The sequence below is a fragment of the Anguilla anguilla genome, chromosome 3 (assembly GCF_013347855.1).
Source record: "Anguilla anguilla isolate fAngAng1 chromosome 3, fAngAng1.pri, whole genome shotgun sequence".
NCBI classification, from domain to species: domain Eukaryota; kingdom Metazoa; phylum Chordata; class Actinopteri; order Anguilliformes; family Anguillidae; genus Anguilla; species Anguilla anguilla.
Genome location: NC_049203.1, coordinates 40,677,310 through 40,694,092, shown reverse-complemented (window position 1 = coordinate 40,694,092; position 16,783 = coordinate 40,677,310). Strand labels below are relative to the sequence as shown.

The 16,783-nt window shown below is 41.8% G+C and overlaps 2 protein-coding genes across 2 annotated transcripts; both read right to left on the bottom strand.

The window, feature by feature from the left end:
• Positions 1 to 1,103: 1,103 nt before the first annotated feature.
• si:ch73-71c20.5 (DUF4748 domain-containing protein) lies at positions 1,104 to 2,514 on the bottom strand. The gene is made up of 3 exons (XM_035408194.1): positions 2,364 to 2,514; positions 1,673 to 1,913; positions 1,104 to 1,519 (listed from the first exon to the last, which is right to left on the bottom strand). Exons 1-3 carry the CDS (start codon positions 2,407 to 2,409, stop codon positions 1,360 to 1,362), a joined length of 447 nt encoding a protein of 148 aa, XP_035264085.1. The 5' UTR covers positions 2,410 to 2,514; the 3' UTR covers positions 1,104 to 1,359.
• A 3,522-nt stretch (positions 2,515 to 6,036) lies between these two features.
• On the bottom strand, positions 6,037 to 16,343 carry mcm6 (minichromosome maintenance complex component 6). Its single transcript, XM_035407883.1, has 17 exons — positions 16,172 to 16,343; positions 15,313 to 15,459; positions 14,600 to 14,710; positions 14,258 to 14,507; positions 13,778 to 13,943; positions 13,219 to 13,364; positions 12,707 to 12,857; positions 12,472 to 12,613; positions 11,436 to 11,577; positions 11,239 to 11,346; positions 9,907 to 10,062; positions 9,306 to 9,434; positions 7,957 to 8,118; positions 7,654 to 7,786; positions 7,164 to 7,322; positions 6,748 to 6,887; positions 6,037 to 6,619 (listed from the first exon to the last, which is right to left on the bottom strand). The coding sequence occupies exons 1-17, from the start codon at positions 16,267 to 16,269 to the stop codon at positions 6,497 to 6,499; spliced, it is 2,463 nt and encodes an 820-aa protein (XP_035263774.1). The 5' UTR covers positions 16,270 to 16,343; the 3' UTR covers positions 6,037 to 6,496.
• Between the last annotated feature and the right edge of the window lie 440 nt (positions 16,344 to 16,783).

Here is a 16,783-nt window from a genome sequence, read left to right as displayed (position 1 = left end):
TGTGCAGCGACGGGTTGAAACAGCTAGTTTCTCCGATGCAGCTTACTGCCGGTTGATTTAATTAGCGGTATTAATGTGACGAGAAGCGCTTTGTCGTTTGAATACATAACACGCAATTCCTTGTGCCCACTCCCACCAGCATTTTTATTTTTTGCATCAGATTTGACATCAAACCCTCTTTTTTTTTTACTTCATCAGTTGTGCGACCTTCTCTGGATACAGCGTTCACTGAACGAGTAATAGCATCCCATGCATCTTTTTGTGTTGTTTTATATCCACTACTGACGCTACTAAATATGACAGGTCGTTTGCTGTCCACTTCCTGCAGCAGTACCTCCACTTCAGAACTACTGAAGTTTTTCTTACGTTTGGAGTCCGGTGCTCCACCGTCTTTAGATTTTCGTTTGGGCATTCTTGACTTCTCTCTCAACTTTTCTTTTCAATTTCTGTGTGTGCACAAGGCCCTGCAGTCTGATGCCCTTTTATGGGGATTGGCGAGGCGTTTACCTATGCTAATTAGGAACAACTGGCACGCGCTTTCAGTTTACGATGATAAAGGGATTCATCATTATAAGAACATGGTTGCGAACAATTCTGAAGTTTAAGAACACGTCATGAATCTGACGTAGACTTTTCTTAGGACCTTTCTCAAGAACAAATTTAAGAAAAAACTTAAAAAAAAAAAAAAAGAAAGGAAGATATTGGTGAATGAGGCCCAATATTTGAATCACATGAAACTAGGGCCCATGGTGAGACAGGATTTAGTATGAGTATGACCCTCCAGGCTCATTCATTTCGAAGCAGGCATACTCACATCTGGCCCTCAGGGCCAACAGTACTGCTGGTTTTCTTTCCACTCTAATCAGGACTGATTTATCATCTGGAAAACCTGGTGAGTTAAATCTCTGGCCAATCAGTGGCATTTTTTTTGATTAATTATCTATCAGGTAGAAAAGAAAACCAGCAGTACTACTGGCCTTGACCAGATTTTAGTATCCCTGGTTTAGAGTCTGGTATATGCATAGAATTATAATGTGATGTAATTCATTGCAATTTGGTATAGGTTGCCAACAGAGTAAAACACAATTATACATATGCAGGCAGTATGTCAAAATGTTTTAACCTTCAAAATAAAAATGAAAAAATAACTGCAACTACTGCACCTATAGGCAAACTACAATAAGTTCCGTTGATCAAGTTGGGTTTGTAAATCTTTAGAGTGAACATCAGTCCTTGGAATTCCTTGTGAAGGGTTGTAATGCAACAGCCCAGTACCATTTTTAATGTGGTCAATTTCAATTATGTATGTAGAAGATTGTAAAAGTTGTACATTTAAATACATTTCTTTAAATAAAGTTTTCATTCAACTTTTTGGTGTAGTTTGTATCTTTCACTTTCATAAACCCCTTCATTTGCTCTCTTCATACGCTGTCTGATTTTCAACTGCTTCAGTCGGTTCTTGTCAACCTCTCTCTTTGCAAGAATGAAACCAATTATTCCCGATGGCAATCCAATCATCCTGAAAAGAAGGAAAATCAATCTCAGAATTCTCAGTTTTCCACTTAAAAAGTAACAAACATGTGAAGCCGGCAGTAATCATTGCGTCAAATAAAAAATAAAATAAAAAAACTTGCTTGTGAAAACAGGTTATACAACATCTAACAGCTCCTACCAGGCATAACCTATTTTCATCATGGGGTTTTTGGCCTTCTTCCTGGGAATGTAATCTGGCTGCTCTTGGTCCACTTCCTCCGTAGTTCTATGAGGTTCGGGTTTCACACACATCAGAGCGGTCCCATGACTGCAGTGGACCCTTCTATTGGTCGATGATTTTAGGTGGGAACCAAAGTTGGAAGCTTTAAGTGCAGCAGATTGACCAATACATGAAAATCCGCTTGCTATTTGACGTAGACCTGAAAGATATTGACAAGACATTGACCGACAATTCCGAAAAGAGTGAAGACACCGCGTGTATTTTGCTTTTATATTAAAAGCGGTTAGGTAATTCTACAAGGGGCTACCTGGAGAATCCCTAGAAATAAATCCGCCCTTGGAGATACATAATAATTAACTGCCAAATTATCTTATTTGGTTGGAATGCCAAACGTGTACTTCACTTAACATATGAGAGCAAGACGCGTCGGTATTAGTTCATTAAAAATGTCAGAAAATGACGTCCCTAAACATTATTTTTACAGGTTCTGAATCCTAGCTAGCTAGCTAGCTAGCTATAAACGTTAGCTCGATTCTGTATGAGTATTGCCTACGACTGTTTATGAAAGAATACATTACACTGGTGCTCACATTAATGGAATTATTGCTTTATTTTAATAGTGTATTTTGAAAAGCCCGTTTACACCTACCGCTTACGGCCACCGACCTCAGTAGCTCCCTACAGGGCGCAGCCATCTTTGTTGTGTAAAACTGGTGCGAGCCCGTAGACGTGCATATTTAGGTAGACAGGCAGGCACGCCTTCAGCTAACCCACGCTTGTTAAGTCCCGGAAGTAAGCCTGTACTGCCTGCGCATGTTGAGGGGAAAACATTGGAGCTCCCATTAAACTGAATGGGGGATATCAGACTTTTGAAGGCAAAATAAAACGTCCTCGATGATATTTTTAAACTCAATTGACGACCGTTTTGTTTCATATGAAAATAACATTGAAAAATAGGCATTATGTATGTAATAAAATATGCATATTTTAATAAATATTTTCCCAAAACCTCTCGACATAACCAACCGTTGTTTCAGAAACTGTTGCACATAATGAAATTTGTGATCACAAAAAATTGACCTATTAGGTTTTCTTGGCTTGGCTTTCTACACTGAATTCAATGGGCAGCCGGCGCTTTTTCCCTCAAGCATGCGCAGTAGAGGCTGTTTCCCGTGATTTCCAAAAGCTGTATAAAATTTCCTAGGCTTCACCGCCTGGCCACTCCTAACCTCTCCAGTTCCCGTGTACGCCCCTTGGTGAAGTGTCTATTTGTCATAACTGTATTATTATTTGGTTGAATCCTGGGTATATATTAAATGTATATCCCCTTTCAGTGGGTAAAATTTTTTTGTTTTTGCAGTAATCAGGTATGCAAATTAGTACTGACCTGAGAGTGTACAGCAATGCATGCCCAGGCTGCACTAAAACACCAGCAACAATATCTGGGATCATGCTTTCACAAAAATGACTGTATAATGTTAAAGATATGGGTCTTTAGGTCAGCTGTATATCCCCTATTTGTTAACAATTTTTAGTTTTTGCAGGAATCAGGTATGCAGATGAGCCAATAGTGAACTGGCAGTGTATAGCAATGCATTCCCGGGACACACTATATCACCAGTAACTAAATTGCTGGGAACATGATTTCACTCAAATGACTGTATAATATTTTAAACATATTATATGTATATATGTATATTATGTGCGATTATATTCAATTATATTAGTTACGAGAAGAAAAACAACAAAACCACAAGAAATTTTATTTACTAAGCTTTTATTTTGAAATACTCTAACCAGAAGTCTCCAATTGCCAGGAGCTTCTTTGTCACTGAACTGTTCAATGTTCTTTGTGTGACCCGTTCTTTCCACAGAACTGTTCAGTGATGACATCACCGATTCATTTTCCATGGCCAGTCACAGACACAGAACTGGCTAGTGTACACACTGGCACATGGAGGCCAAACCAGGGCTCAGCCATTGTTACCCTAAGCCACACACTTTCTGACGAGATCACCTCAAAGATACACATCCGTTTAGATCAGCAGATCATAGTTTGCTGTTTCACTGTAGCCAGGGGAACCGGTTTCTCGTTAGTTGCATTGTGATATTCCTGTAGATGTGGTGCAGTTTTACGGTGGTTTCTCTTGCTAGACAACACAAGATAGTTGTCTTCCGCCTCTTGATCTTCCTGGTCATCTCCTGTTAACATTACTGATCATCAGCTGGAACCTTTAGTGTATACTTAACACTGAATCTGACAATCTTAAGTTTCTTTGCAATTTCTCACTGGGAATAACCTTGCCCTAAGGTTTACTTGGCTGGACACATTTAAGCTTTTCTCCTTCTTCACCATATTTGTTGCAACTGCTGGGCCTATTTTACTTGTGCTACAGACTACCTAATTTTTTTTTTCTACTTCCCCCCCCCACCCACCTACCTCACACTTTGGAAAATGAACGGATAATCTTATACAAAAATAATTGTAATTAAACCCAAAGGAGAAGAAAATCGCACCTAAGATTATTGTCATCTTTTTGTGCTGTTGTAAGTAGAAATTTAAGAATGCTTGTAATTTGGTTTGTTTTTCCATATGGAACATGCATATATTAACTGAATTCTTAAAAAAAAAAAAAACTACAGCCCAATACTTTTTACCTGCTCTGTATCATAAATTTTCAATTTATACTTACCAATTGGTGACTATGTCAAGCTATGTTTCTGTATTCAGCAGATGAATAAGTATTTAGCTGTAGTACATTTGTAAGATTTATATCTTTTCTGTATAAACCACTATGAAGTTAAAATTTTGACTTCATAGTGGTTTTGAATAAGAGTTTTTGAACCAGTATTTTAACTATGCTAATTACTTGATAGCTGGCTCCAGGCAAACTTCCCACGGACAAGATAGAAATGTTGCATGTACTTGTGTTTGTTTTCTTTCATACATTTGTAGGAGTCCAGACAGTTGAGCTTGGCTTTTCCTTCATCCTCGCCGCTGCCGATACCAGGGAAGAATCGGCTAGGATCCCATGCTGTCCAGCACTGAAAAGCAACTGCTAAATATATACTAAATTATATTTGATTTAGAGCTTATGTATGTAACGTTGAAGGCTAGGTCAACATATTCGGTATGCATGCTATACAACTAGACAATCATTTAAATTTCACTATATGCTTATGTATTAACTATGTACCAATAAATGTACCAATTAGATAAAGAATTATGTCATTAGACAAACTTAAAAATAAATAAAGTAGGGACCGCCCCTGCTTTTTCAGTTAGAGCTTACCTACCGGACTCCTCCTGCATAAATAAATCCTTTTTTTAGGGAAGAATTTTCTCTGCTCACCAGCACTATAAAACAGATTTTTAAGTGTTAACCATATGAAATGCATTTCAGTACACCATTACACGCACAATCTGTAAACAAAAAAAATACATATTTTTGTCCTAAGATCTGCAATTTTTCTTCCAGGCATAGAAAACTTTGAATGTGTAGCAGCTTGAACTCTCAGGCTGAGTGACAGTTGCCTGTTGTTGATACACAAACCAGTGTCGGGCTGGCTCAAATTGCTATCCTTTATAATGTTCAGGATAATTATGAACAATTGTCACACTGGCTACCGGTCGCTGCCAGAATCAGGTTCAAAGTCCTGACCCTTGCTTACACTGCAGCCAACAGGACAGCCCCTTCTACTTGCAGGACATGATTCAACTCTATACGCCTGCTTGACCACTCCGCTCTGCAGCAGGGCGCCTTGCATCCCCTCCCATCCCAGCAAAGGGATCACAGAGCTTCTCCACTCCAGCTCCCCAGTGGTGGAACAAACTCCCTGTCCCTCTTCGAACCTCTCCCTCCCTACCCATCTTCCCCCGTGGTCTGAAGACCCATCTCTTCAGACTATACCTGGACTAATTGCCACCACTCTGTGAATCATTTCACTTTAAATCCCCCCTTTCATGACACTCATGTTACATGTGCCCCCATTCCAGCACTTTTTGTAATTTGTATTGGTCTTAATGTTGTAGCTTGTTCTTTTTCCTTAGTTTGGCTTGGCATAAAGTAGGTCAGAATAATGTTCACTGTGTGAACTGAACTGTGTTCTTGGCTATAAATAGCTGTACGAAATGAGTATTGTAACTTAATGAACCTGTGTTTTGTAGTTGTCCAATGACCATGATATGCACTTTCGTACGTCGCTTTGAGTAAAGGTGTCTGCTAAGTAAATGTAATGTAACAATGCATAGCATTAAACATCTCCAACTCATCTCACTTGAGAACAAGTTATATGCAGAAAGCTTTAAGATGACCAACAAAAGAAGGGCAGGTTCATTTCTTCCAGAAGAGGACAAAGGAATATTATTGCAAACAATGAATTACTTCTTTATGACCTTTCTGAACAATATCACAAACAAAAATGTGAAATGTCAGGTATACAATACAAAAATGAACAAGCAGTTAACATTTTTAAAACTACAACCTCATTATCAAACACAATTTTAGAAGAATTTCCTTAAAAGAAACCAGAAATATAAAATCATAAAGAACCATTGTTCACACGGTAAAAACAGGAATGCTTTGCCAAAAACCAAAGCGCGTTTAACCAGCTTCCGCATAAAACATTTGCTTAAAATTCAGAGCACTTTACCCTACAATACCCATCAGCAGTAATGAAAAAAAGCATGCTTCAAGATTCTAAATCCTTTACACAATTGGGCAATATTTTAACGTTTCATGGTTTAAATTCCAAACATATCATGAGATGGGGAGGAACAGTCTAGTCTTCAAGTGTATAATTAGGATTAACAACCAGAACCACTGCCTCTTCCTGTGACTCCGAATCTGTTTTCTCCGAAGAGCCCTTAAGTCCAGTCTGCGTCAGTTCGATAAGAATGTGGTCCTGAAAGAAAGACCCAATTTTTACATTTGACATTTTTTTTACATTTGTAAAAAAGATAATGCAATTTAAATTTTTACTGCTCCTGGAACCATTCAGAATCAAGGGGTATGAAAAAAAAGTTCACTCACATAATAAACCAGCCTGTGGATGACCTTTTCAATGATGGTCTTCTTGTTAATGAGCTCCATCTCAGAGTCTATTTCAGATTCAATTTCCTTCAGATACCAGTTTATTACTTCACTTTTCTTCAGGGAAGCCTCGTCATCGTCTGCAATTTAAGAGTGAAATGGAAGTCTCAGTCCTACTCAGATTTAATGTGAAAATAATATCAACAAACAGATTAAAAAGACTCATGGGGAACCTCAATCTGGAAATCTACACCCAGCCATAAAAAGTTATGGTGAAAAACATGTGCACAAACCTCACATACATTAACAGTTGGTCATGACCTCGTTTGCCACTTAAAACTGAACAGCTGTAATGCTCATGACAACCAAAAACTTCCAGCACCACCCAGTCACAGGACAACTCTCTAAAAACGTACCTTCCTCCGCCTTGCGAAGGTGCAGGACGATGAGGTTGGAGATACGGCGGTACTCCGTAAATGAAAGCCTCAGCGAGGGCGCTGCAGCGCCCTCTCCATTCTCAGCATGCCCGTTCACGCCATTCACGTGTCCATTCACGCCATCGGGTATATCGTGCCCTGGCAACATCAGACTTGGTTAGTAACACTGTTCATTACAAAGCCAGAGTAAGAACATAGAATTAGATTTTGATCCCCAGGGAACAAGGCCGTGGAGATCTACTGTCCTATAGGTTTTAATTACGAGCATAACAAAGCACACATTATTCAAGAGCTAGCGATCTCATTGAGCTGATAATTAGTAGCATCAGGTGTGTAAAATTAGGGTCAAAATGAAAACCTACAGCACAGTAGATCTCCACGAACAGGGTTGGGAAAGCCCTGCACTACAACAGCAACAGTCTTTGGTTGGTGGAATTTAAAGACACCGGCCACGCAGAGAACACAATACCATTCATTTCATTGGCTTCATCCTCCTCTTGCTGATGCTCATCATCTTGTTCCAGGTTGACGTCCGGCGTCTCCACACGGATGATGGACTTGTTCAGCAAGCGGAAGGCTTCCTTCACGTGCTTCGGTTGGACCTGTATGACAGTGGACGAACCACTATTATGCCCCTTTGATCACGACTGAAACTGCATTTCCCAGGATATCCAGTTACAGAACAGAAGACTGAAACCAAGCGAATTGTCGACCCACACTGGGAGGGGAAGAAAAGACTGGGGCAGTTGGGGGTGGGGAGGGTGGATCTAACCTCGTCACAGCAGTGCATTCGGGCCATGCCCTCAGACAGGCGGATCATGCTCTCCAGCTGCCGCACGGTGATCCTCCAGGCTGACTTGGTGACGCCTGACCCATCTCTCTGACGTAGCCTTTTGTACTGCTCCACAATGAAGTCCTCCGACTCCTTCGAAATCTGAGGAATTCAGGAATAAACAAATAAATAAAAATGGGCTGGACAAAGTACTGACTTGTAGTCAGACTAGGTATTGCTACTTAAAGGGCTGTACATTGAAAGGGAAGTATTGGTTAATAGCTTATATAGCTATTAAATATATAATAGCTAATTTAATTTACCAGCATTGGCCCAAAGCCTAAAGTGGTAACTTTTTTTGGTTTCTTAAGGCAAAATAAATACAAAAAGGCAAAATAAATGTCGTGGTCACGATCACCATCGTAGAAACCTTCGGTTAAATGAATCTGCATAATAAAATTAGCCAAACACGGACTTACATTTTCTGAACCTCGGTGATATAGTGGTGTAAGTAGACTATTTAACAATTAGCTAGCTTCTAGCGCTAGCCAGCGGTACGCTTCTATCAACACAATGCACACAGCATGCGTCATATGCTGATATGCACTTACAGCTAGCCACCGCTACAGCATTTTCAGTAATATGGGAGCATGCAGCTGAAATCCTTTATGGAAAGCATCCTCACAGTGATCTTATCTACAATCAGTAGGCAGTGTTCTGCATATCCCTGCATATCTTACAGCTCGTTTCCAGCCCAAACCACTGCAGAGAGAGCAAACTGTTTATTTTGTCAGTGACATTTCCTTCTGACATGTACGACGGCAATCACAAGCACAAAATGTACTTTGCCTTTTTGTATAGCTATTTCCACGGATAAAATCGCATTTATTATTATTTATTGGTAAAAATATTTTCATATACAGGGAGATAGTCAACTACTTGCACGTTACATGACATGTGTAGCCATTTAGTAATATGATTGCATTTCAGGCTATAATATAACCCGTTATTCCAGAGAAATTGCGGAGTTGTCTTAGAATTTTTATCGCAACAGAATGCATCAAGGCTGGCAGTGTCCGCATAGCAGTGGACGCTGTAATGAAACTAAGTAGGCTACATCACAATGGGTATAACAGCGGTTTTAGAATGTCAGTACGTCACCCAGATCATTTTTGCAGCCTGGATCAAATTTGTTGTGATAGCTGCCATCCAAACAAACACCTGAGAGAGGCAGCACGCTGCCTCCCCCAAGGCGTTACATCATTGTTTTTCTATGCGCAGCAAAACTTGGAACCGGTTCTCAACAGGAACCGGTTCTCGGTTCCCATCCTTAAACACAAGTCACCTACCTTTGGTTTGAACTGCCTGGCAAAGAGAAGGTATCTCCGAATTTCTTCCAGTGTGTAGAGCCTGTCAATCGACTCTTCAATTCTGGAATGGAGGTCTACAATACGTCTGGCAATGGCGTAATCTGTGACCTAGATTCAAATGACATTAACAAAGTTTTTAACTGTAGGCGTTGTCTAAGTGAATGCAGCACTACAATGACTTGAATCCATTTTACATGCGCTATACAAATTTAAAAAACATTTGTAGAGCTTTATTGGACAACTTTATTGGACAGGACAGTGCAGACAGACAGGAAGAATGGGGATCGAGAGTAGGAGAAACATCAGACAATGGTCGTGGCAACATTCAAACTGCTGACATCGCTGCTCTATGCGTGTGTGTGTGTATATATACATATATACACACACACACACACACACACACACACACACACACACACACACACACAGACACACAGACACACAGACACACAGACACACAGACACACAGACACACAGACACACAGACACACAGGCGTTTTCAGGCTTTCAAAATCCATGATGTCACAATTATAGCACAGAGAAGTGCTGTGGAGGTCAGTGTGTTCAGCTGGGCATTCACCTCATTGCAGTCGTCCACCAGGATGAAGAAGAGGTCAAATCTGGACATGATGGGAGCACTTAGGTTGACGTTCTGTTTGAGAGACTTGGACCGGTCGTAGCGCCCGCCCACAGGGTTGGCCGCAGCCAATATAGAGGTGCGAGCGTTCAAAGTGGCCTGTGACAAGACACGATGAGGAATCCAGTCTTAATGCAGCAGAGCCCTTCAGACAGACACTGAACTGAAAGCTGAACTGTGGTCTCTTGCCACTTTAAAAGCAATATATGACCCATTCTAATCAAAAGTCACTGTGGCCAATTTCATGTAAACTGAAGTTTATGCTAAAAACGTTAATTGTTGGCTATTTCAGGCTTTCAACTCATTATCGTAGAACGTAGGCTTTCATAACCTGTCTCAATGCCAAATTCAGAGTAAAACAGTTTTGAAGCTTTTAAACCCAAGATGGCAAGCTAGTACCGGAGTTTCACATCATTAGGAAGCTAGCCAAATTGTCACCTGTCACATAATTACATCAGCTGCTTCCGTGGCTACAAGCTATTGGGTTTCATCTGATTTTACTTGAGAAATATCTTGGCTTTCATAATATGTATGCCTTAACAACAAATTCAAAGTAAAAACATACTTTTAAAGGTTTTAAACGCAAGATGACAAGATAATACTGTAGCTTTGGGTTGTTCAGAGGCTAGCCAGCTTCATACCTGTCACCAGTCACACAGTCCAATCAGCTGCTTTCAAGCTACATGCTAATATATTCAGTTCCATCTGATTTTACTCAAAATGTCTTTGCTTTCAAGATCTGTATGTCTTAATTTAAAAAAATAGTTTTAAAAGTTGATGACAAGCTAACAGTTTTTCCAGGCTACATGTAGCGAATACAATCATGCGACAAAACACTGAAGTCGTTTTTCTTAAAAACATGGTTGGATGGTTTAAAATGTAATGGGACAACTCCTTTGATATCTGGAAGAAACAAATAATTTTGGTACAATTCGAAAGCTTACATTCTACTCTCTCGAGTAATTCATAAAAATCAAAATGTGTTTTGGGGTCAATGAGACTCATTTTGACAGAGCAGGTCACATATGCTTGGGCCTAAAGTATTGCCCTTTTTGAAAAAATTCCAAAGAAAGCACACTGCTAGTCTGAAGAATCCTGGGTAGAGCAGCCAACAACAGCAGATATATCCAAACGCTGCATTACACTCAGTAATACATAGCTTCACTGCTGTAATAAAGGAATAAAAAAGCTACTTATACCAATACCAATATTGTACATTAATATTTTGGATTCTCTGCTGCCTTCCTCGACTCCCCATTTTGGCCCCGCTCTCACCTTGACCCCCGCTTTAGTGATGGAGATGGTCTGCTGCTCCATGGCTTCATGGATGGCCACCTGGTCCTTCATCTCCATCTTATCAAACTCATCTATGCAGCAGACACCCTGCGAGCGGAGATGTTCCAACGGTTAGCAAGAGCTGCAGTGTTTTCCAACCAGCGGAGTCACGTGACAAAGACGGCTAACAGACTCACGTTGTCGGCCAGCATGAGGGCTCCCGCCTCGATGACAAACTCGTGCGACTCCTCGTCCCTCACCACAGCGGCGGTCAGACCGGCTGCGCTAGATGCTTTCCCGCTGGTGTAGACCGCGCGCGGACTGAACTCCTCCACATGCCTGAGCAAAGACAGGATAGCAAACATGAAAATGGCTCCAGAACAGACAGAAGGCCCCAAACAGGGGACAGGATTAAAATGTATTTTTTTTTTATTTTTTTAAATCAACATGGAACACAACTAACACATGCCATGCCACAGTTTTGGGGGGACTGCATACTGTAGAGGACGCTATGAAAAATTTGAAGGACCTTTTGAGTAAGACGAGAAAGGACACATCAGCTGGTAACAGTAATCTAACCCCAGTGAAAATATCCATCTACAGTGAAATCACTGTTGATGTGTATGGCAAGAATTTTACTTTCACTGGATTGCCTGTAGTGGACACCAGTAAGTGCCCACAGTTGGATGATGCTTCTAAACTAAGCAATAACACTTTCAAGGAAGGCATGGTAGTCCACAAAGGTGCACGGATTCCCCAGTTACAAAATATCATAAACATTATGTGACTTTGCATAACTTGTAACTTTGTGGGCTATGAAAACAACTTTGAACAGACACGTGTTCATCAAAGCCTGCAGTATTGCTGACAATTTAGAGCTGTGTCATTATAGATAACAAACGATTGCTTAGATTCCTAAATATTCTCATCTGAAAACCTGCTTTTTGAGGATAAGACTGCTCAGATTAACCATTGCAATGAACTAGGTTATTTTAATTCCCATAGAAACGTTCTAAAATTAAGACTTGCAACTGCTGTCAGGTAGGCACAAAATTTATACCCACTCTTAGTGAAAATAATGTTTACGACCAACTTCAGAAGCCCTGTTGGTGCAACTGGCCACTCTAATCTGTACGGAATTAAATTATGTGGTTTACATCATCTTAAATCACCCCATACTGGTCTTGGCATGCGCTCAATGAGAGATAAAGGCATCCTAATGTGGAGACTCACTTGAGGAACTGGCTCTTAGAAGTACTGGGGTCTCCCACAATGCACACGTTGACGTCTCCCCGAAGTGACGTCCGTTCCATGGTGGTCTTGGGGACACCACCAAACAGCATCAGGAGGATTCCTCTCTTCACCTCATCATTACCTGAATAAGCAAGCACTTTATGGTCATTTGATTGCCCTCCAAAAAACCTCAGCCAATCTGCAATTTACCACTGGAAGGATGGAGCAGACTGACCGTGGATGGTGGGGAAGAGGCTGCTGCAGAGGTTGTGGTAGAGGTTTTTGTCCTGGCTCATCTCAAACACCTTCTCCCACTCCTTCACCGACATCTGGTTCTTAATGCTTTCTGCGGTCTGCTCCTGGTCACGGATCTCTTTACCTCCGAACTGCAAAACCACAAATCAAATATTACCCACCATGACTGGGGCACAGCTGACAAAGTCAACCAGTGAATACACTACACTCATTGTCACTTCTCACAATGTAATGTAATAAGCTTGTTTAATAAAAAAAAAAATTTAAACGCCCACTGGAAACTGACCCCTGGCGTTCACAGAGCCAGTAATTTGGTTAAAACACAGAAAAGAACAGAAGCGTTTCTTTGTTAAAACATTTAGGGGCTTCAGCCTCTTTATTCTTTTAGCAATCAAGTCTACTGGCACACAATGGAGAATGTCCCACTGAAACCTCTGCACCAATTTTCAAGTGTCCACACCACTAAATTGCAACACTGCCGATAGTACTTACCCTGGGGTTTGTGGGCGCCACATGACAAGCTAGGAAGGCCAGCTTGTAGGACAGGTCTCGGACTCCCAGGGCTTTGAGCCCCCGCACTCCCTCGTTCTCGTAGCCCTGAGAACCAGCTGTGCGAGAGCTGGTCTCTGCCCGAACCCCTGAAGAAAACACAATGCACTTGGTATGAGCTGGCAGTATAGCTGCAAAACTTTCAGGCTTTTAACTCTGAGGCAACAGATTTAAAACCCTGGTAGGTGACTACTGTTTGCACAATGGTACTTAACCTGAGTACCTTCAGTGATGATCCAGCTGCATTAAAATATGGGTAAAATTTGGAGCTGTGCAAGGTACTCTGGACAAGCATCAACTGAGCTAATAAATTATACACCCCTGAAAATCTATGGTTCAGGGTCTCAACTTTTAAGTGCTGAAAAACCCCACCAGACATACAAAATAAACATCAGCAAAAATGTCAAACCTCAGCTTATCACCAGAACGTATCCAAAGAAGCCAAAGGATACATGTTTAAGGTGCACAGTCAAACCTAGCTTTTCTGTAAATACAATCGTACCTGGGGTAGCTAGCTGGGAGACGTCCGGCACAACAATCAGGGAGCCCACGAAGTCGCACTTGTCGCCGGCCTGGGCGGACTCCACGGCCTCCGCCCGCAGAACGACCTCCAAACTGCGGGGAATGGAGCCTCGGGGCAGCTCCGCCTGCGTCTCCTGGACACGGGCCTGCAGGGGGAGCGGCGGGAGAACGTGTCTCGCGTTAGGGGGAACGCGAGAAGGGGCGTTAGGGGAACGCGAGAAAGGGCGTTAGGGGAACGCGAGAAAGGGCGTTAGGGGAACGCGTGAAGAGGCGATAGGGGAACGCATGAAGAGGCGTTAGGGGAACGCGTGAAGGGGCGATAGGGGAACGCATGAAGAGGCGATAGGGGAACGCGTGAAGGGGCGTTAGGGGAACGCGTGAAGGGGCGTTAGGGGAACGCGAGAAGGGGCTGACGACAAGGACCACCAACCCCTGGTGCGGACCGCAGACCAGCACCCACCTTCTGGAAGTCGATGAACTTGGACTTGTTGGTGTCGAGCATGAAGCGCCTGCGGTTGTTGCAGACGGGGTTCCTGCAGATGCTGGGCTGGGTGTACTTGAACTGCTGCTCCACGTCGCGGATCAGTGTCTGACAGTCCAGGCACAGGAAAGTGCCGCTCACCAGCTCGGGGTGCACTGGGTGGGTCCGCACCACCTGACCACTGATCCGCACCAGGCTGCCGATCCGCAAGGTCGTAAGCTCCCGGATCCTGGGGACCACACCAGCAGGTCGCGGGGTTAAACCTCATAACTAAAAAGCCACTGAAAAAATTCTACCATCTGCCAGAAGAGGTTTTCATACTTATGTCTTGATGGGACATCCTGGATTGCCACATAGAACTCCTTGCTGATTGGGACATTCCCATGATCCCGTGCAAAATTGCGCACAGCACGACACAAATAGGGATACACCCTGAAAGAAAGAGACAATCATTTTCACATGCAAATTTCATTAAAATACACTGCATGAAAAGTGGCACTGCATAAACCTTTTATTCCAAATATTTACTTAATGAGACATCTGTCAGAATCATTATTAGGCACACCTGTGTAAATAGATTCTGTCTCACAGTAACTTCTTTAGTTACAATATTAAATTCAGTTTCTTAGGTTAATATTACACTCACTGACAAGAAATGAGCATCTATGTTCATTTGGTAACACTGCATTTTAGTATTACACTGATGTTCTCTACTACTATACTCTGGATAAGAACGTCTACTAAGTTATTGTAAAATACCGAGCCACCCCACAATACCCAGCCCAATTCCAAAGCAGTCTCCACGGCATGTGCGTCAATTAACAAAAACAAAATCGGTATTGATATTCAACGGCTAATTCGGACCACAGGACTGTACACAGAGCTCTACCTAACGGTCTAAACTGGATGTGTAATCGCAACGCCGTTTCAATTGGAACTTTCAGCTTCAAATTAGAATAGTAGTGCATCACATTTAGCGAGTATGTATGCACTGTAACTGCAGATATTGTGCAACGAAATTATATTTTTCAAACCTGTAAAACTCCTCCTGGATGATCGTGGCGAGTTCTTGGTTGAACTGTTCCAGGTCAGTGAAGCTCACCAGCAAAGTGTTCCTCTCCGGGCGGATGAGCTCTTCAGCATCGCGCAGATACTTCACTTCTCCGTCACTGTTCTGAAATCTACACAGGAGCGATTCGTAAATAATCCACAGACTGTAAAAACTAACCAGCAAGCACACAGTTCAACTCACGTACAAGTCAGCCAGTACTTACGGCACGTTACTACAATCTACACGGAGCGATTGCATAACTAGTTAGTGCCTCGACATACGGCTAGCATGCTAACATTAGTTCGCAAATGAACATGTAACTGCTGCCATTCGAACACCGAGAGCACAAAGACAGTGGTATAACATAGGGTAGAGGTGTCCAAGTTCACCCGCAACGGACCGGTGTGCGTGCACGTGTTTTGTTTTAGCAGTAGAATCGCGTTTCTTAAACCTGGGATGGAATAAAAACCCTCACTGGTCCTTTTCCGGTAAGATTGGACACCCCTGACATAGGAACTAACGTTAAACCTAAACAGTCCGAGCACGCTAGATGCTCCCACTCGTTAGCTAGCAACTAACGTTAGACAGCCAACTTGTTACCATCAGCGGAAAACACTTTCTTACTCCGGCGAAAGTTTTTATAGTTGGCTAACTACGTGCTTAAGTTTGATTTGTTAAAATATTACAGTTACAAAAACTAAACTCAGACAACTACCAGGTTAGTTCGAAATTCAAAAAAGACAGAGAGCATTTCTGCATATAAACTGGGTATCACTCTCTCAAATCGTCAGCTAACTATCAGACAGAAAACTGCAGTCTCTCATATCTAATAAGTTACTTACTCCTCCAAAAAATCCTGGAATAATTTCTGACATTTTTCCGCCAAATCGTCTTTAACAATTTGCCCGGAATTGTCCACAGTTGGTACCGCGATGTCCATATTAACTTAAACTCCAAAAATTTAATGCAGTTTGCTCACGTTGACCACAACACAACAGTCCCCTTCTTCCACAATGAGACAGTTTCGCGCCAAATACTTGTTGCGTAACCGGTTTCCCGCCACCATAAGCCAATGTCGTTGCAAGAGAAGTTTGCCCTAGAAAGATTGACCAATCCAGAATAAGTATGTCACTGCAGGCGTGGTGCAAAATAAGAATATATTAAACATGGGCATTTTCTGAAAGTGCCTGTGACGAGGTGTGGTTCCTAAAATGGGAAACGTAAAGACGTATAATTACATTTGCTGCTGAAGTTTAAATACCAAAGAATATTTAATAAGGACAATCACTTCACGGCGCAGTATATTTTTTATTATAGAGGACACTGGGTAGGCTATAACGAGTGCAGAATGATTGGGACTCTACCCGGAAAATGTACGAAATTGTAACGAACAATGCGATGACATTGACTCATTTTTATATACTGTATATTTAGGAAATATAACCTAATTTTAA

What these genes read in the sequence shown, in the direction of transcription:
- mcm6 (XM_035407883.1), bottom strand. Translation starts at nt 16,269, where the DNA reads ATGGACATCGCGGTACCAACTGTGGACAATTCCGGGCAAATTGTTAAA. An exon ending in TGGCGCCCACAAACCCCAGG is followed by an intron (nt 12,858 to 13,218) that starts GTAAGTACTATC and finishes GTGGTTTTGCAG; the next exon opens with TTCGGAGGTAAAGAGATCCG. An exon ending in TCACTAAAGCGGGGGTCAAG is followed by an intron (nt 10,063 to 11,238) that starts GTGAGAGCGGGG and finishes GTCTTGTCACAG; the next exon opens with GCCACTTTGAACGCTCGCAC.
- si:ch73-71c20.5 (XM_035408194.1), bottom strand. Translation starts at nt 2,409, where the DNA reads ATGGCTGCGCCCTGTAGGGAGCTACTGAGGTCGGTGGCCGTAAGCG. An exon ending in GAGGTCGGTGGCCGTAAGCG is followed by an intron (nt 1,914 to 2,363) that starts GTAGGTGTAAAC and finishes AATATCTTTCAG; the next exon opens with GTCTACGTCAAATAGCAAGC. An exon ending in ATGAAAATAGGTTATGCCTG is followed by an intron (nt 1,520 to 1,672) that starts GTAGGAGCTGTT and finishes CCTTCTTTTCAG; the next exon opens with GATGATTGGATTGCCATCGG.